We start from the raw sequence: 20911 nt of genomic DNA on the forward strand, positions 1-20911 counted from the left end.
TGCTTTGCTTCTGTTTTTAAATAACAATCCCAGAGAGGATTAGAAAATTATGTCCTTAATTTGCAGCCTGAAGTGGTTCTACCACAGGAGTAGGCAAACTCAGCCCTCCAGATGTTTTGAGACTACAGTTCCCATCATCCCTGACCACTGGTCCTGTTAGCCAGGGATGATGGGAGTTGTAGTCCCAAAACATCTGAAGGGCTGAGTTTGCCTGTGCCTGTTCTACCACTTCATGCTGCCACATGTGCACAACGTCTGCGAAGCACTCTGAGCGCACCCAGGCACTATATGAACGCTGCAAAGCATCACTAGATGGGTCACATGTGCTGGATAGGGACAGGGAAGTGGTATCAAATCAGCTACCTCATTTCCTCTTGGTTCCTATGAAGAAAGTTCTACAGGGATCATCCAGAAGGAAAGAGATTCTCCTCCTGCCCCAGTTTTTAAGGTCCAGTGTGTAGTGTATGGGGAGGATTATGGTGTGTTTGTTTCAAATCATTTTTTTTCTTTTAAAAGGTAAAATGACATTTCCTTTATTTTCATACAAACTCTCCCCCCCAAAAAAAATTTAATCAAAAAAAAGACAAAAAAGACACAGATGAACAAACGGTACCTCAGCGCAAATTTTAAGAAGAGAGAGAATTGAAGAGACAGAGAGGGCCTGAGCAGTCCACCTAGTCCACAGTAGAAAAATAAATCTTAAGGTGGGGTGGGGAGGGGTGCAGCAGGAACAAGAGGAGGGGACAGTACCTGTGAAAGGTGTATATTCATAACATTTTAAAATTTTACCTGGGGTAGTGTAGGCTTTATAATGCGTGGCCAGTCCCCAAGCCAGGGTGGGTGGGGTGAGGGGGAAGAAGAAGGAGAGAGACGAAAGAATATAAATATATTTCCAACCAGGGAAGAGGGAGCTGGCCTCCCCCTCCCCATCGCCCCAAGAGAGGAGACGGGGAGGGGGAGGACGTTACATTCGGAGACTCCATACATTCAGCAAAGAAGGGCAGGGGTGCAAAAGACTGTGTCTGGAGTCAGAAGGGCAGACCACCCCGCTCCCACCCACCGCTCCATGTAGTGTTTACAGTGAGCTATTACTCCTGCCCAACTGCAGAGATTTGGACACAGGGGCGGGAGGAGGAGGAAGAGGAAGAGCAGGCCCGTTTCCTTAGTACCCAAGGCGGGGCTAGAAGTAGTGCGTACCAATCTGTCGCAAGCTGGGATCACGAAACCAGGAGGAGGGTCTCGTACCTATGTTTTCGGGGCAAGCGGAAGTGGGGTTTACTCCATACCCAAGGGAATGGAACGGTGGGGTGGGGGGGGAATGGGACTGTGGGGGCAAGGCCAGTCCTCACCCTCCCCAAAGGTTACGCAGGGAAGCATAGAAGTCTTTTGGGTATTCAAGCCCATCTCACACCCGTGGGCCAAGGCCAGGTCTGCCCCTGGCGATGGACACCAGAAGGGCTCGCGTCTTTCTCTGGCTCATATTCACGGGGCTCAGACAAACGAGTACTGGTTGTTCACAGCCCGGGCTCGTCCTTCCGATTCCTCCGGAAGGGGAAGGGATCCTCCTCCTCCTCCTCTTGTGGCCGCTACCTCGTCCACCTCTGGCTCCACCATCCGGCCCTCCTCCTCCGCCTGCCCCTCAGACTCTGGCAATCCACGGTCAGGGGGAGCGAGAGGCGGCCGAGCTGGGGGGAGCGGGGGCGGCGGCAGGTTACGAGAGGTGTTCGGTTCTGCGGAGAGAAGAGAAAAGAGACAGACAGACAGACAAAGAGAAACAAGAGGGCCTGGGGTTAAGACAAAATGTGGGATGGTGGACACAGAGATTTATCTGAGCCCTCCTCCCCCCCCCCCCGTCCAGTCCAGAGCAAGGGGCTCCCACCCCAACGAGGTTTTTCTAAAAACCGAGCAACTCCTGTGTCGTCTACATCCAGTAGCTAGAGCACTTTGTGCACAATCTTCTGGGCGATGCTTGGGAAAGGGTGACAACACACATCGGAACTTAGATGGCACCGCTGCATTCGATGTGGCTTAGAGCAGCCCTTGCTAACCTGGTGCAGATCTCATTACCCTTGTCTACTCGACATGCTGGCTGGGGCTCCTGGGAGCTGGGAATCCAACCCCATCTGGAGGATGCCACATTGCAGGGAAACTGCGACTTAGGGAAATTGCCTTCTGTTACATGCACAGTAGTAGTGGCCTGATGAAATCACACAGGGACAACTGCAGGGCAGCTGTGTGGGGATGAGGCAGGCTGGCATGACTCGGTGCTGTGCATACTCCTTGCATTAAAAAACAGTAATATCCAAACTCTGCCCTCCACCAAGAAAGCCAATTCACAGGGCTGCCAAAAGTTGTCCAAAATTACACAGTGGCATTCATTTGTTTATTTTTTTGTAACTTATTCTACTTCTACAAAATACTCAGTGCAAAATGTTTATTGTGGTTATGTCTATTCCTTAGTATTTGTAATAACGGTAGCTAAGGTTTTGACCCATTCAAGAAATCTCAGGCAATACTTGTGAATGTTAATTGATTAGAACAGGCATCTATCTGCCCACCTCAGCCAAGGGGTTGCATTTGGCCCCTGAAGCACCTGCTTGCAAGCCCTGGGCTGTGGTGCCAAACACTTGGAGACTACCAAGGTTGGCAAAAACTGTTCTACATCCTGGCCCATGACTCCTACCAGCTCCTCTGTGCAATTTTCACCAAGCACTGCCCACACATTCATTCTCAACTTCACACCCAGATTGCCATAAAACTTTTTTTAAAAAAATTGAGAATCATGCCTTCCAAGATCCCTGTTTCTGCAACCAATGTCAAAGTCTGCTTGTGAGCAGAAATTCATTCTGGCATTACTCAGAGACAGTATTTGCAGAATCTTTGCAATGAGACCTGTGTGTATGTGTGTGTGTTGAATTCTGAATATCCCATGTGTCTAAGCCTTTTTCTCCTTCTTTCCCTTAGCCCAGGGATGGGGAACCTGTGGCCACCCAGATGTACTTGGATTCCAGCTCCCATCAACTTGACCAATTGCTCAGGAACGATGAGAGCTGCAGTCCCACAACATCTGGAGCCAAGCTGGCTCCCCATACCTGCCTTAGACCTACTTCAGGCTTTACCTGGTCGTGACACAGAACTAGAGGCCTGACAGCTGGCTTCGCTAGAGCATTCTGTTGAGCTACCAGTGTTATATAATATTGCTTAGCTGAAACTGATTTGGCTTCATTAGGAATTTCAAAAAGAGAGAGAGAGAAGTGTGTGATGGCTTCCTCTTTCTCCTCCACAAAAACTAACAATGGATTTGGCTGAATTGCCAGCATAGCGACCTTTTTAAAAAAATAAAATAAAATTCTCATGCTATGTAGGCAGACACCTTCTCAATTCTGTAGGCTCTTTTTAACTGTGCCAGGCAGAATTAAGGCTGCATTTCCTTAGCCCTAAATTTTCCTAATGGCACATGCCTTTACTATAAAGTGAGTTTGGGGGACATCAAATTCAGAATCCTAGCAGCCACATCTGGTTGCTGAGAAAGTGGGGGGGGGGATGAGCAACAGAACAGAAAGCAATACTATGTCCTACCGGGGCCTTGTTATTAACTGTTTGCTGTCGTTATGTTAAATAACAAATTGGGCTATTTAGCAAAGCACTGCTGTATCCAACACAATCAAGATTGCACAGGGGATACCATAAGCTTAGTTGCAAACTAGGGCTTGTAAGGGATCACAGAGAAGCTCTGTATGTTACAGGACAAGCTGCCAGAAAGACGAGGTTGGCAGCACATCCTGTAACATTTGAAGCTCCACATGGTCACCACGGCTAAAGCCCATCTCCAGGGAAGGAATGTAAGAAGCTGATTTTTACAAGGCAGGCGCTTAGTCCATCTCCCTCAGCGTTGCTACAAAAACTAGCAGCAGGGCTTCAGGGAGAAATCTCCCCGCCCCCCCGGCTCTACCTGGAGATGCCAGGAGGAGCCTCTTCCCTCTGAAATCTCCCCCCTACCTGGTGTCACAGACACAGTGGATGGTTATGGGCATCGCACATCTGCATGACCCATGGATAGCGATGGGCTATGGCGTGGGGGCTGTGACACACACACACGCTCGCAACTCTCTGCCTTCCTCCCGTGGTAGCTATGGCACACTTACACGCAGTCACCCGCAGAGGCGGCAGCAAGGATGGAGATGAGGTTGGGGGGCGAGTCGGGGTCCCCACTGAACCCAGACACCGGCGCTCGGCTCCCAGCCCGGTCCCGGCCTGTGACAGAGATGCCCACATCAGAAACAGGGATTGGGGGTGGGGTAAGAGAGGGAGAGCGGTGGACATGAAGGGGGTGGGGTGTCATCGCCCCTGCGCGGTGTGGAGCAGAAGACTCGGGGCGGGGAATCTGGGGGAGGGGGAAATGTGTCTGGAGCCACAATGGGAGGAGATGGGTGGGAGATGGAGCATGGCATGGATTGGCAACGGTGTCAATGGTCTTCCTAGCCCAGGGCTCCCCGGGGCTCTGGCTACGCTCACCGTGCAGCCTCTGCGAAGCAACCACGTAGCTGACGAGCGTCACGTCGCTGGAGCCGCCCGACTCGAGGGGGATAGGGTGGACCCGGAAGTGCTCCAGCATGTCAAAGATGGTCTGGAACCAGAGGTGCTGAACCCGGCATTGCCCGTCTTCGTTAAGGGAGAGGCGCAGGTGCTGGTGGCGAGATAAGGAGGCCTGGAGAGAGGTCCCGTCAAGGGCCTGATCCTCTCCCACCCTGTCTCTCAACTGGCACCATCTTTCTTTTTCTTACCGTAGATTCCGGCGTATAAGATGACTTTTTAACCCCGGAAAAGAGGTTTAAAAGTCGGGGGTCGTCTTATACGCCGGGTATGGGTGGCACGGAGCAGAGCCCGTTCCTCTCCCCCCCCCCCCGCTGCTGCGGCTCTGGAACAGCAGCAGTGGGCAGCGGGTGGCAGGCGGCAGGCTCCGCTCCGGGCGAGTTTCTCCCGGCACAGAGCTGCCCCCCCCCCCGCTGCTTCGGAAGCAGCAGCAGGGGCGGCTTTCTCCTGGCACGGAGCTGCCCAGCGTATTAGGAGACTGGGTTTATAAGACGAACCCCCAAATTGCAGCTGCCAATTTGGGGGGTTGTCTAATACGCCCAGTCGCCTAATACGCCGGAATCTATGGTAATTGCATTCACACCCCACCTTTCCCTCCCAAGGAACTCAAGGCGTTGTATGTGGCTCTCCTCTGCCAAATTACAGCCTAAAAACAAGGCTGAGGAGGTCTGGCCGAAGGTCACTCAATGAGCTGCACGGCTAAGTGGGGGCTAGTACCCTCGTCTGCAGGGTCCTAGTCCCAAACACTGACCCACTGCGCCACGCCGGCTTGCCCAGATACCCGTGCATGTGCGCTCACCTTCGCCTTCCCCTGAAAGTTAAAGGTCAGGACGTATTCCCCGCGCCGCGTCTCGCTCTGCCGCACTAAGAAAACGCCGTGGCTGCTGGCTCCCCCCGCCAACACCAGCTGGGCCGCTTTGAGGCGGGACAGGGTGCCATGGAACCAGGGGTACTCGGAAAGAGGGTGCTCTGTGTCGCCAAGGCTTCCCCCGCCTGGGTCGGGCTCCCCTTGGAAAAGGAAGGAACCTGGAGCAGGGAGAGAGGCGAGAGCCATCTGCCAAAGCCTGTTCAGAGAATTCTGAAGACTCTCTCACAGATTTCACTCTTGAGCCCGTCAGACCCCCACACACCCATTCTCTCAGAATGGAGAGAGAGAACTCCACTCCACTCCAAGGCATTACCTGTGGTGTCCGGGGTTTCAGGGAAGGTTGTGTGGAGGAGCCCCATGGGGAACGGCCCTTCGTCAATCGGCACTCGAGGTGGCAGCTCGGGAGGCAGCAGCTCCATTGAGTCAAAGTGGGAGGCAGCAATGGAGACGGAGCTGGGGGACATGGAGGCGGAGGGGCGCTCCATCAGTCCGCCATAGGCACCTGGGGAGGGGAGGGGATGGACAAACAGGCCAGGTCACAAGCAGCACACTAAGGCAGCTTCAAAAAACATTGTGCAATTCCCGAGGTTATCATGGACTGAATGTCTTAAATAGCCTTTTCTTATGTAAGTGGCAAATGGAAAATTGGAAGCCCTTTTTATTTTTATTTATTATTTCTTTTCCATCTTTCTCTCTCTTTTCTTTTTCTTCTTTCTCTCTATTTTCTTCTTCCTGCTTATTTTCTGTGTCTCAACACCAAAAATATATTGTGCGATTCCTTGTCAAGGCTACATTTTGTCCACTATATATACAGCATAGAAAGCATAGTTCCTGCCTCTCCAAATTTTGATTTTTAAAAATCTGAAGTATTAAAACTGGCCTTTCCTTCCAACAGTAGAGTAACAGCTTTATGGCTGATGCTGTGTATGTTGTTTTAACATATAATTAAGCAACCAATAGGTGACTAGATTGAGAGAGAATATGGTTGGGCACTCTCCCAAACCTCTATCTCTAGGAACAGAATCAAACAGTTACAGATCACAGACCATATTAAAAAAAGAGAACAAAATAAAATACATTTAAGCTCCACAGAAAAGTGAAATACATTTAAAATGCCATGTAACTGTATACAAGATTTCCTAAAGCAACTAAAAACGAAAGACTAACAAAAATTAATAAAACAGTGATGATATGTCATTGTATACTGCACAGTGTGTCATTATTTAAGAGACAAAGCCAGTTCTGATTAGTATGTAGAAATCTTTGTTCTATAAAGTTTTTTATTATTCTATAATAAAGTTATTTATTTCATTTATTACATCTTCACCCCATCCTTTCTCTCAAGGAGCTTGCAATAGCATACGGAGTTAGTGTGCATTCCTGTTTCGAACTCGGCCCCTCTGAAGAAAATACCTCAGGTTGGAAAGCATAGAAAGGTGGCACTACAGCTTTCTCCTCTAAGACTAGACCACACATGGGGAATTTTGTCTTGTTAACCGCCCTGAGATCTTGTGATGAAGGGCAGCACATAAATCCAATAAATCTAATAAAAAACAAAAACCTGCAGTGCTCTTGATGGTTAGGCTCCAACGCCCAATATGGCGAATAGTCAGGGATGAAGGGAGTTGTGGTGAAATGACACCCACAGGGCCACAGGCTCCCCATCCCTGGATCAAACATTAATGCAAAGACAGAATTTTATCATCTTGCTGCAATAGATGGCTTTGCATTTTACCAGAAGGGTAAGGCAGAATGCTGCTTGACTACAGTCATACCTCATGTTACGCTTGCTTCAGGTTGCGCGTTTTCAGGTTGTGTCCCGCGGTGACCCGGAAGTACTGGAAAGGGTTACTTCCGGGTTTCGCCGCTCGCGCATGCGCAGACGTGAAAAATGACATCACGCGCATGCGCAGAAGCGGCGAATCACGACCCGCACACGTGCAGGTTGCATTCTGCTCGTGTTGTGAACAGGCCTCTGGAACGGATCCTGTTTGCAACCAGAGGTACCACTGTACTACTACATCTGCTTAGGTTTAGGAAGAACCATTTCCCTGGCAGTGCTGGATGGAGGGGCCTTGCCAGCCTTACCTGGCAAGGCCAGGGATTGAACCAGGGACCTTTTGCACACAAAGCATGTGCTCGGCTAACTGAGCTACAGCCCTTCCCCAACGTGGCAGCAGATCATTTTGCCAAGGGAGTGAAGCTGGGGCTCTGCTGGGGGAGGGAGAGAATGCCACAGACCTTGGCTGAGCTGATCGCTGCTCTCACTCGGCACCATGGGAAGCTCGCGGCTGGGCATGCTCTCCGAGTGGTTCATACACGGCTGTTCCAGGCTGTCAGTGCTCTCTCTGTGGAGACAAATGCCATTAGCCAAAACCAAACATCTGTGTCCGAGGCCAATATACTCCCCTGTATCAGATACAGGGGGACAAGCAGGGAAGGATTATCACACTCATGCTGGGCTGCTACTGGAAACAGAAACACTGGACATGCTAGAGCTTTGGTCTGGCTGCTTGCTTCAGGGAGGGGGGAACCTGTGCAATGCCCTCCAGATGTTGCTAGACTACAGCTAAGCGGTAAACCCTACACAAATCTGGAGTGGAGTCCCTAAGGCAGCTGGGTGGTGCCTCGTACGCCTCCTCCCAGCAGCTCCTGCAGCCAAGCTGGGGCCAAACATATTGCTCTGTTTTCCTTTGGGCCACATCAGATCAGGCTAAGATTGGGGGTCTTGTCTCAGGGCAGTCCAGGACTGCCTTACACACTGCCTAGGCTCGTGCCCCCCCCCCAGAGAGGTCTCTTTGGTGCCACTAACACCAAACCAGAGGCACACTCCATTGTCTCTTGAGACAGATGGATGCCACCAGCCCTGACCATTGGGCCTTGCTGGCTGTGGCCAATATGGGAGTTGCAGTTCAACAACATCTGGTGGACCAAAAGTTCCCCAATCCCTGGTTTATGCTTTTAGTGTGGGCAAAGATTGCAAGGCATGCCTAGCCGACCTTTCCCATTCTCGCCTGCCTCAAGGCTCTCGTGTAAAGTATGAAGCTGTCCTATCTGCCAATCTATCTCAGACCACAGGTCCACATAGCCCAGGATTGCCTTCTTTGAGAAGCAGAAAGGAAGCAAGCAAGCAAGGCTTTTCTTAGCCTTGCTACCTGGGATCCCTTTAACTGCTAAGGATGCTACCTTTCGCAGGCCCAGCAAGTGCTCTGCCGCTGAGCTCTGGCCCTCTCCCACAGCCTGGCGCAACTTACCCGAGGCCCATGCATTCCTGAATGTCAGCCAACCAGGAGCGCATCTGCAGCGAGTCAACCGTCTCAAGGATGTACTCCAAGGAGCTTGACAGCTGTGAAGTAGAGTGGGAAGGGAACAGCCATAGACACATTATGCTTTGGGGGTGTGTGTGGAGGGGCTCATTATTCCTAGAACATGCCCCCCCTCCCCTCCGGTGCCTCCAAAAAGCCAAGGAAAAAAAGGAAACATGTCACCATGAGAAATTCAGTAAACTGCTTCCTAACCCTTTTGTGCAAGAATGACAAGAGCTGCTGAAAGCCAAATGATGCTCAAGTTAAAAACCTTCTGCAAGAGCTGAGAAGATAGAAAGCATTCTTATACTGAATCAGACACTTGGTATATGTAACTCAGCATTGTCTACACGGACAGTAATAAGAGAATGAAGCCTCCCTCTGCATGTTTTGGCCCTCAATAGAAACAAGACAGTTCAGGCAGCAACGGCTGGCAAGGTGTTTAAGGAGACCTTTGTCCCATGTTCTTTATCAGCTGCCTTAGCTGCCCCTCTACACCATACTGACTGAACCCCCCCCCCATTTGCTGTGCTTTTACCATGCAAAAAAGAAAAGAAAAGAAAGAAATCCCAAAGCACCCACATACCCTTCTCGCTCTCAAAGCACACAGATGTCATGGTCGGCCTCCAGGCATATGAAAGCAAACCAAGCATATGACAAAGCATATGAGATCAAACCAAGAGAAAAAGAAGGTCGGGGAATTGTCATGAGTCTGCTCAGGAACAGCAGCTCCTGCCAAAGCTAGTGAGGTCCTGCTAGAGAGGGACCAGGCAGCTGCAGATCCCACCAGAAGTGAGAAGCAAGGAGGAAAGTAGGCAACGGCAGAATGCACACTCCAGCCAGTCTGCCTTGCAGAAGTGGGGGAACTATTCAAGCCCAGGGGCTGCACTACCATATGGGCAGCTTTGGGGGCCGCATGTCAGAGATTAGAGACACCAGACAGACAAAAACTGGGTGGGCAACGGATACAGCTCCTTGCTTTAGTCAGGAGGCTACCTTCCAGCCTGCAGGGGAGAGTCCCAGGGACCAGACAGAGGGCTGCACCTGGACCTTGGGCCTGAGGTTCCCCACCCTTGCTGCTGTCTTAGCTGCTGGTGGGAGGGACTTCCTCTGGGAAGGTAGCCCAGGCAGAGAATGGGGACACATCCTCTCACTGAAAAGTGTTAATATTATTATAAGCTAATATGCAAATTAACTCAAAGGCACGTAAGCATTATGGCTCCAATTATCACAGAATACATTTAAGGTTTAGGGTTGTTGTTTTTTGGTACCTACTTGAATAACTTTTTTAAAAAACCAGGCTCACAAAACGAAGCCACTAACTTTCTGCCCCTATGCAACCTTTTTCTTCTCCTCACCTTGAGCACAAAGGTGTTCTCTTTGTCTGGCATTTCCAAGGGGGTTGTTGTCCGCACGTCCACTACGCAAGAGCAGGCGATGCTGACCCGCGGCTTGGATGCCTAGGGGTTAAGTTAGGGAGAGCCACAGTTACGCCGATGCCCCTCAGCGCTGGGAATCTTGGCATGGGGTAATCCTTTGGCTCTCCCCGCCCGGGATTTCTTCCCCCCGCCCTAATGCAGCGACCCATGGCTCACCTTTGGTGGGATGTAGAACTCCAAGAGGTAACCCTCCCCCTCCCCCTTCCCCGCTTTGCGCAGGAGAAGGCGGCATTTCTGCCAGCGCGTCCGGCTGCCCCCGCCTGCCCCGTCGTCGGCCACAATGTAGTTCAGCAGGCCCTCGCGCCGCACGCTGGCCAGTTCTACGCGGAGGGTGGCTGGGGAGGCTTTGTTGAGCCGCAGGCGTTCGAAGCGATGAGTCCAGCGCTCAGAGTCGCCACCCCCAGAGGAGTTGGAATTGCTGTTGGCTCCGGTGGTCGCCCCGTCCGCGCTGCCAGGGGGCGACTCCGTCGAGGTCTTCCACTGCAGGATGCCCCGGACGCTGCCCCGTACACTGCGACTCACGTTGCGCAGGGAGAAGCGCTTCTTCAGCTTTGGTTTGGTGGCCGTCACGGCTGTAGCGGTGGAAACGTCTTCGGAGCTACGAGACTGGCTGCTGGAGAGGCCAGAGGGCGGCCCCAGGGGAGGCTCCACAGGGGAGGCCACAGAGGAGTCGCTGCACGTCTCGGAGAGGTCACGCGCGGAGGAGCAGCCGGTGAAGGGGGCGATGTCGCACCGGGGTGGCGAGTCGCTGGCATAGGCCCGGCTCACCTCCGCCTCAAAGTGTTCCAGGAAGTGCTCGGCAAAGCGGCGAGAAAAGGCAGCTTCAGCTCCTGGCGTGGCAAACTGGGGGTTCTCACCCAGGAAGGCCCGAAAGCGGCGGGCAAAGTCCACCGCAGCAGCGCGAGCGTGCGCCTCGCAGAATTCCCGCCAACCCGGAGAGGGAAGAGAGGCGGGTTCCCACACCATCCCTCCCCCGGTTGGCGACAGGGGCACTGCGCTCCCGTTCATGACTGCCCGGGTGGGGCCGGGTAACAACAAACCCAGCGCCAGGACTGGGCCGCTCTTGGAACTAGTGGCCTTGTGACCTGCAGAAGGAGAAACGGAGAGACCGTTATGAAAATACGAGGAACAAACAACCTCACGAGGTTACTACTGTTGTTCTGGATGCAGGGAAGAAAAAAAGGGGACTTTGGGGGAGAATACAGCCACTCACAAGCAGGAATGAGTAAGAGCTCAATAACACTGTTAAGGACCTGAGTAACTTACCCAAGCAGTAAGATGCAACTTTATAGGTAACATCTCAAGTCATATAACAGAAGACTCTCACAAAGAAGGCAACCCTAACTCTAAATGCACAAGACTGCTTTGGAATTAAAGAAGGGAGAATCATGGCATTACAGAGGCAACCAAGATGCAGTCCAGCAAATATAATTAGAAAACAATGGAAACTATTGGAGGAGCCAAATCAGGAGCTGAGTGCTTGGTTCTTGTCTTTAGGTAAATTACAAACCAATGCTTTCCTGAAGATTCGATGTTAAACTCCAAATTAAGCATCTATCCCCTCTGAAGACAGAGAGCAGATCACCTTTTTTCAGGAACAGAATTAGATCTCAGGGTGAATCTCTATCCCTAAAGTGGCATTCAATAATTATTCAACACAGGAATGAATAATAAGGTTGTGACAGTTTGGTGAATCTCATGACTAGCAAAAATCAACAACATGATTTTGGCCAAATTCTGCTATAGCTCAGTTCTGACAGTGAAAAATGTATGGGTGGGCATAAAGTAGACTGCAGCCCACTTATGGGCTGCTGGCAAACTTCTGGAGGATAAGTTATACCTACTGATTACCGGAATGCTTAGAAAGAATGCTGGACAGACCTTGGTCTAAATTTGCAGGGAACCACTTATGCCTGAAAAGTTCAAGAGTGCCTACACAGGATCACTGCAAAAACATCGTGAATATTCACTCTAACTTTGGAATTTTAAATGCATGGAGAGTGTGGACCATGGGGATTCTATTTTTGTTTTAAAGAATTGATGGATCATGCAAGACTGAAATTGGACCACCTCTGGAATAAGTGACTGAAGGATACCTTCTACTGAAAATCAGACCAACTGTGCTTACACGGTAAATACCTCTTGCCGAACTACTGTAGAATGCTCGTGGGGGAAACTGCTTGATTGAAAACATCTCAGCATGAAAAGCCTTCAACCTTTCTACATGGAAGGTGCTTTGAACCTGAGAGTGCACTGAGAGTGCACTTTCAGAGACCTAAGGGTGTAACAAGAGGTCTTACCTGCATTCCAATAGGATAATATCTCATACACGTATCTGCATGTTTCAGTAAGCTCATGGTCAAAGTCATACACCTGCATCTATCTACTGTAAGATTTCATGAGTTAGCCCTGTCCATAGCAGGACTAACTCTCAAAAGTTAAACCCGTCCCTGCTGAGAAGCAAACTGCTTTGTTACAAATAGCAATGTCCACCTTACAGAGGACAGTGAAGTGTAATCTTCCCAGCCCTCAACTGGGAAGAAACCATCCCAAAGCTCCACTTCTTACCATGTTGGAAAAGATCAAGTGACTTTAGTACCATTTCCAGTACCTGTTATTTTTTCCAATTGCTCTTCCCTGCAGCTGCATCTGATATTTAAACTGAGGGTAAATGCTATTCAGTTTGCCTATTCCAATATGCTGATTCCTCTGAATGTGAAATTCCATGAATGCAAGACACTGAAAATGGAGAAAGGATAGCATCACGATCTAACTGGTGAAAAACAGGGTGCAAGCTTCAGGGAAGTCCTCTGTGGAGAGCCTCTTAACCTCAGAATTGGAAATGGCAGTTTCTCAGGAGAAGGATGTCACATGGGGACTCGGGAAAAGGATGGAAATAAAACAGTCCAGCACAGCAAATACTTCTCTTCTCTAACAGACAGAACTTTTAGTCTTGGCAGCCTGGGGAACTTTTAGAGGTGCAGGGGGGATTGGACGGGAGGCCTTAGGAATGACAACTGCCTACTCTACCACTAACGGACCATTCCCTAACTAAGGGATTGGTGGCGAGAAGAAGAGTGGACGCTACTACTTACTGAAGGCACGGAGCTGGCCACACAGAGCTGAGTGCAAAGAGCACATTTCCCTCCCATACACACGTGCACCGAATTAGGGAAGGGAAGGTGGGGGGCACCTCCTCATGCTTCCCTAAGCCGACCAGCCTCCTACCTCTCAGAGCTCTTTCGTGCTTTTTAAGCATCCCGCAAAGCTGGCTGCTCTGCGCGAGGGAGCTTCCCTCTTCCCCGTAGGGAAGAGGCACAACCTGGCAAGATTGCCGAGGGTTGTGGGGAGTCATGAGGGGGGTTCCGATGCCCGCTTCGCCCTCGGAGGCAGGCCCCGGCCACTCCGGCGGGCCCCGGCTCCCCAACGAGCGGGCCAGGGCGCGCAGCCTAATGAAGGCACGGAGCCCCCTCGGGGGCTGGACCTGGCAGCCCCCTCCCTGGGAAGCGGGTGCGCGGGAGCGAGCGGTCCTTCCTCAGAGGGCGGAGGCGGGGTGCGGATGGGGGGGAGGCTCTTCGTGGATGGGGGGCGCTGGGGGGGGGCTCCGCTTGGCTCCGCGCGCCTGTCACTTACCATCTCGGCCTCGGATCCCTTCCAGGAGGAAGGGTTTGTCTGTCCCCGTCTTTCTCCCAGTCTACCGCACGTCACTTCCGCCTCCGGGTTCCCTTTCGGTCAGGTGACTTTATTTTCTTCCTTTAATATCCGTCTTCGTCATCCGCTGAGAGGAAGAAGGGGGCGAGGGTTGTTGTTGTTCTAAGCTTCAAGTTACCATAGAGAGGGACGTATGCTTAGCGCTGGAGGGGCCGCGTAAGATGCGCGGAGCGTCAGTTGACGTAGCTGGCCTTCTCCTCGTTGGTGCAGGTGTTCAAGTTGTTACCACGGCAACCAGTGACGTAGACCTACCAGGGGCTCCCGGACCGTTGTAGAAAAAAAGGGGGGGGGTTACTTGGCGTAATATGTCTCTGTCCCGTTGCTGGGGCAACTGCGCAGCAACATCATCCTCCGGAACTCAATGCGCATTTACGTGGAAGTAAGTCTCCCCGCGCTCGGTGGGGGCTCCTTTCCATGTAGGTGTGCACAGAATTGCAGCGTTAGTGCACGGCCTCTGAACAAGTGCAGAGTTCTTTCGCTTTTAAAAAATCCATAAGCAGCCGCACATTTGTAGCTTCGCTATAATCAACGGTCTTCTTATTCAGGGATTGTGATTTCCCACCTCTCTCTCGAATCCACTGAGGCGATTAATTTGTTCTGGACAAAGGTACGGTAGCTGCATTCAAATGGATTATATTTCAGTGTAAGTTTATCTGCCCAGGCGTTGAAAAAGTCAAGGAAACCAGCCTGAAATCCCTTTGCTACAAGTGTCCTTCATCAGGTCTTTGGAACCTTGCTGGCACTCTCTGAGTTTGCTGGAAGCATGAATGAGGTTGAGTGCTGGCGCTTATGGCCATATCCATGCAGGTTCCAATCGCCAACAAAATCCTTCAGATCCACTTCTAAATAACTGAATCCAGCTACTATAACCTCTAAATCAAGACAAGAGGGCATCCCAAATGGTCCTGGAGCTAAACTGGAAGCTTCTCTGAGGAAGATACCGAGGTGTGGATGAATGCTAGGATAGAGTGCAAAAGCTCCTGAACTTAAGATATACAGTTTGACTGAGAGGCGTGAGCCCTGATGCTGTACTTCCCCTTCCACCTGTGGGTGGGAGGAACGTCTCTAAAGGCAATTAGGGTAGTGCCAATTCTTAGCGACTTTTGGTATTCCCAGGGATTTCAGAGAAAATCTATTTTGTAATTGAACTATCAAAGGAGGGGAGATGCTAGACTTGCCTACAAACTTGTCCAAATCACATGTTGAGATTAGGGGCATGGCCTCAACCAAAGTCGCTGCACATCAGCTAGGATTGTATACGATGCTCACGAGCAGGCACAACCAGAAAATGCCAGTGTCAGTCAGCCACAAAGAACCTGGGATGTGGAAATGCACCATATGAGATCACTGATGGTTCAAAAATAGAAGTTTAGGAGAGCAGGGGGGAACTACTGGAGCCCACATCCTATCAACCATACCGGACTGGAGCAGTTCTGCAAAGGGAAAACCCAGGAGTATTAACTCACATAACTACCAAGCCTGTTATATAGAACAAACAGCACATCTATCTCATGGTTATAAAGACAAGCAGCAACAACATAAAAAAACAGCACAAAATGCACACACACACATCTAGAATATAGCAGAAAATGGATACTGGTTTCTAAACAACATGAGGTCAAGCCACATCAGTTCAAGGAATTTGTGAAGACTAGAAATTGAAGCATGCCATGAATCATGAAAGCTTGTGTGAAACAATGTGATCTGATATTGCCCACACCAACACTTTAGTCTTGCTATCGATTATATAACTAATTTATAGGAGAAAAATGATAATTTGTTGCTGCAAATGTGCAACTGATATGCAAGGAATTCAATCCTACTTTGTGCTGCATCTTCCCACCTTCATAGTGGGCCAACCTTGGCAGGTGGGTGTGGCTACTCACCTGTCAATCACCTGACATCTGTATGATATCAGGTGATTGACTCCCACCCATTTGTCAAAGTTGGCCTGCTTTGAGGGGGCAGGGGAATAAAATATCTGACCCACCGGGCCAAAAAAGCTTCCCTACTCTTGCTCTAATAGCTTACAATATTTTAAGAACCAGGTCTGGACCTTACGGTGGTGTTTGGTGAGCCCAGAGGCAAAGTAGGCAGAGCAACAAACAATACTGTTACCTTTGTTTGTTAGGCTACTTTGTGCACACTCTCGCACCCCCTCCCCCTCTTCCATACAGGCAAGAAAGAAGCATGGCCAGAGTTCAAGGACACATTCCATGCCAGCCAAGCACACGCATGGATGGTGGTGTGAAGCAAGGCCAGTGAGGCGTGTGACTTGGTAAAGGATGTGGACTGCAGAGAGTCATGTTGATCAAATCACTCCTGGGTCTGTGGCTTCCCACTCTGGCTTACAGTACAGCAGGCAGCCTCCTGTGGTACAGACTAAACTGATATTTTAAGCTCTTCTGAGGAGACCCTGCTGGTCTCTCTCTCAGCAGTGAATTGTCACTTGGTGACAACACAGAAGCAGGCCTTCTCGGTGGCAGCACCCACCTTCTGGAATACCCTCCCCTCTTGTGAACTGGGAGACAGAGACAGTAATGGCTTTTAAACATCTCTTAAAAACTGGTATGTTTACCCAAGCTTTCCTGGACTCTGACTCTGGTTAATTTTTAATTTTTTGTACACAGCTTGATTTTATCTGCTATGTACAGTTGTGTTTGTATCTCATTTTTGAAAAAAAAATGTGGTGGTGGTTTTATTTAAACCACTTAATGAGATGTTATTATATTGAGCGGTATAAAAATGTTATTTATAAATAAATGCATATGCTGGAGTTGAGCACAGCTAGGTGACAGGAACTCAGAACAGGATCAATCCTGCTTGTGGTGAAGAAACAGTGGGATAATTTTGTTACAGGTCCTCCGCATAAATGTGTGTTACTGCCTATAGCTACGCACATAGCGGGGGCATGGTGACATAATGTGCACATGGCAGAGGGCATGATGACGTAGCACGCACACACTCTGTGGTGTGCATGCGCGGCCAAACCGCACTTTGTGGTTGCCCAGCCCCCTTACTTTAAATGTTGTAGGAGCCAGGGCACCCAGGGACTTGGTGCCTATGATGTAAGTAGCACCTTACACACCCTTCTAGGACCTTCCTTCCACAACCTCTTCATGAGTTGGACTTCACTCATGCATTTATTCTGAACCAGGCTGTAGCCTGGGGTGACTAGTTTATAGCCCATTGACTGTTACTGGATAACAACTAGAGATGTATCTGTCGGTTTTGACTTTTTTTTCTTCATTTTTCTAGTCACTAAGTTCAGTTTGCTATAATTCTTCATGCTTGCATTTTTTTTGGGGGGGTAGAAAGTCCTCATGAAATGTTGGTAGTATTTGTGTGCATTTCTTCTACTATACACTTTTGTACACAATTTTGGCAAATATGCAGGTTTTTGTAATCATCGTTTTCTAATATGGTGCATTTTTATTTTTATTTTACATATATGTGCATCGACATGCACACTTTCCCTTAATACATTTCATTTTAAAATTTGGAGAAGGGTGAATTTCAAAGATAGCCACATTTCGACTTGTTTTGGAAATTGGGCACGTTCATATTAAAATGCAAACCAAACCAAATTTCTCTCCCATCCCTAACTACAACTACTATTGTTCCCAAATCTTGCCCATTCATGCAGGGGCTGAGAACTGGCGTGTTGAGGGATACTTTGGGCACTGCTGCCAGGAGCCTTATACACGCTTTTTTGTGGTATGAAAAGGCAAAAGTACATAAAGGTTTCAGAAACCATATAATTAGGAAAAAATTGTATAGAATGTAGGATAAATATAAAAACTTATTGGAGACTAAAGCATCACTTTGGCTTTCACCTTTGGAAGCCATAGCGGTGAAAAAGGAAAATATGATGGAAAGATGGGCAACTTATAGAAATTTGCTAAGTGAGGAGGGTAGAGAATTTAAATTAAGTGTTTAAGGATTTATCAGGGATATTAACAATATGGTTACAATATCATTTGAATGTATTTAAAAAGGATATGAAGCGGGGGTTTGGGGAACAACTACCACAATTAAAGAGAGACCTGTTAAACTGTAATGTTAAAGTGATGTCTAAAATGTATGTTATTGGAATGGGAGACAAAGGACAAACAAGTCAAATGAATGATACATTGGGCAATAGATATTGGTCATAACATAGAAATGGAAGCATGGGAACGCTTATGGAATACGGATATAAAGTTTACAGCATGTTATTGTTTAAGAGAAAATTATATGAAAATGGTATATATATGGTACCTAACACCTAGTAGATTGGCAAAAATGTATAAATCAAAATTGAATAAGTGTTGGAAATGTAAAGAAAGGTACATTTTTCCACATGTGGTAGTCTTGCAATAAGGTTAAAGCTTTTGTCATCTACTGTCTCCTCAGCACCACCCCAACAATACCCCATTTCTCTTGCAAATGAGCATAGAGCAATTTTGGGATTTCCCACTTCTAGTGTTTTGCTTGCATTTGCACAAGCCCTTGGGTTGTGTGCCCCAACCCAAGCCTGCTCATAAATCTCTCTTCTGTGTGGATAGTGCCATTTCAGCGACGCTAGGATTGACACTCAGAGAATAAGCTATTAGTACTGTATATACAAATAGGACCTGCAACAAAACGTTGTGTGGAGTGCACCTATTAAAGGTTCCAAACTTGTACTTCTCCAGAAGACTCCATTCCTCCCAGTCAGCCATCATTCTATGCCACTGAGCATATTAAATCCTTGTTAGGGTATTTGGGAGGATTTTCTCTCTTACTTCCCCCACACACGACAAAAAAGATTTGTTGTATTTGTGGGAAACTTAAGAGTTCTACTAAGCCTGCTGATAATTTGCTCTTCAGTTTGGGTTGGTGCTATTTTGTCTACATAAAGGTAAAGGGACCCCTGACCATTAGGTCCAATCATGGCCGACTCTAGGGTTGCGGCGCTCATCTCGCTTTACTGGCCAAGGGAGCCGGCGTACAGATTCCAGGTCATGTGGCCAGCATGACTAAGCCGCTCCTGGTGAACCAGAGCAGTGCACGGAAACGCTGTTTACCTTCCCGCTGGAGCGGTACCTATTTAACTACTTGCACTTTGACGTACTTTTGAACTGCTAGGTTGGCAGGAATTTTGTCTACATAGGGATTCCCCATTAGGAGAATGAGTTTGCTGTTAGAAAACAGGATGATGTTCCTAAGATGATAATAAGAGCAAAATGGAGGCAGGGACTAGCTACCTTTGCTTGCAGTTTTATATCAATTGTTTGTTGCTTGCTCACCCCATCCCTAAAAGCTGAGTATAGTTGAAAGAGAGATAATTCTTTTGTGTTTGTATACACCACCATTTAGGCTTCAAGTATTTATTAATGGAATTGGAAACTTATACCCTGCTCTTCTAATCACATATACATTATTTGGGAGCAGTTTACAACATATTTTAGAAACCTTCTGTGTGCCTTTTGTGATAGGAATTTTATGGTCTTAGATATATGGTAATGTTCATAAAGGTCCATATAGTAAAAGCTATGGTTTTCCCAGTAGTGATGTATGGACCATAAAGAAGGCTGATCGCCGAAGAATTGATGCTTTTGAATTATGGTGCTGGAGAAGACTCTTGAGAGTCCCATGGACCGCAAGAAGAACAAACCTATCCATTCTTAAGGAAATCAGCCCTGAGTGCTCACTGGAAGGACAGATCGTGAAGCTGAGGATCCAATACTTTGGCCACTTCATGAGAAGAGAAGACTTCCTGGAAAAGACCCTGACATTGGGAAAGATGGAGGGCACAAGGAGAAGGGGACGGCAGAGGACGAGATGGTTGGATAGTGTCTTCGAAGCTACCAGCATGAGTTTGACCAAACTGCAGGAGGCAGTGGAAGACAGAAGTGCGTGGCGTGCTCTGGTCCATGGGGTCACGAAGAGTCGGACACAACTAAACAACTAAACAACAACAACAACAATGTTCATAAGTGTACTACCAAGCACGTACATAGATCAGCACAGGAAGACCGACCTGGAACCATTTTGATTCCTAAACTGAGCAAATGTTTTCTCTGCAAGGTCAAAGTAGGAAACCTCCCCATTGTCTCTTTCCTCACAAATACTGTCTTAAGGGCACATTTAAGATATGAATAGGGTGTGAGCCTGTGACCTGGCCCAGGAACTAAGTATTTATCATTACAAAAGACTGGCCAGGCTACCCAGGCAATCCAATCAAGTAACCTGCCAGACAGGAGATAAACGACAGGAGAAAAACAACATTCAAATTTCTGTTTTAAGACCGCCTTTTCTGTGATGTAGGTATGATGTATCTGAGGGGTGATCTTAGGTTACACTGCTTCTGTGATGTATGTATGATGTTTCTGGGGGTGGTCTTAATCTACAGGGTGGCAATTTCAAAAGTCTTTATAAGGCCTTGCGCGCCATTTTTTCTGGGTTTCTTCTCTCCTGCGGGTAAGGGGAGCACCCTGTTGCAACGGATCAATAAAGATCAAGCTTACTAGCTGCTTTGCTTCTCAATATTCTCTGGTTGGCCTCTGTTATTCTCTCCTACCAATAGGGAACCTATGTAAGGACTCTATATGGGTCCTTGGATACCCCATAAGGGAAAAGGGCAATTTTTGTTTACAACACTTTCTCCCAGACATGTTTCCCATGAGGGAATGTGTCCCCTACCAGGAAAAAAAAGGCTGTCCACTTCTGATTTTGAACCATATCCTATAGCCCCATGGAGTGCATATCTAATCATATGTCACTATATCTGTAAGCCGCATTGAGTCCCTGTCAGGAAAAAAGGCAGGGTAAAAATATTTATTATTGTTGTTATTTATTTTCTCTATTGTTGTTGTATTCTCCTGTTTCTGTGTTTATTGAAAAATCGCTTAAAATCATAACGAGAAAAGGAGAAAATAAGCTTTCTGAAGAAGCATCTCTCAGCCACGTTTGACAGCTTGGGGGTGACGCTGCCTAGGAGGTCACGGAGGCCAAGGCCATACTGGAACCCA

General features: G+C 48.5%; 1 protein-coding gene across 4 annotated transcripts; it reads right to left on the reverse strand.

Moving 5' to 3' along the window:
- Positions 1–517: 517 nt before the first annotated feature.
- On the reverse strand, positions 518–14166 carry SH2B1 (SH2B adaptor protein 1). 4 transcript variants are annotated; one of them, XM_053361139.1, is made up of 11 exons: positions 13839–14154; positions 12774–12944; positions 10362–11290; positions 10125–10226; positions 8716–8807; positions 7703–7809; positions 5775–5963; positions 5393–5619; positions 4516–4687; positions 4146–4254; positions 1612–1730 (listed from the first exon to the last, which is right to left on the reverse strand). In XM_053361139.1, exons 2-11 carry the CDS (start codon positions 12805–12807, stop codon positions 1712–1714), a joined length of 1980 nt encoding a protein of 659 aa, XP_053217114.1. In that variant the 5' UTR covers positions 12808–12944; positions 13839–14154; the 3' UTR covers positions 1612–1711. The 4 variants fall into 4 exon arrangements, with proteins under 4 accessions (XP_053217113.1, XP_053217116.1, XP_053217115.1 ...); XM_053361138.1 differs by lacking the exon at positions 4146–4254 and having other exon boundaries at positions 518–1730; positions 13839–14166; XM_053361141.1 differs by lacking the exon at positions 4146–4254 and having other exon boundaries at positions 518–1730; positions 12817–12944; positions 13839–14162.
- Positions 14167–20911: the final 6745 nt, after the last annotated feature.

This window comes from Podarcis raffonei, chromosome 13, assembly GCF_027172205.1.
Source record: "Podarcis raffonei isolate rPodRaf1 chromosome 13, rPodRaf1.pri, whole genome shotgun sequence".
Lineage (NCBI taxonomy): Eukaryota > Metazoa > Chordata > Lepidosauria > Squamata > Lacertidae > Podarcis > Podarcis raffonei.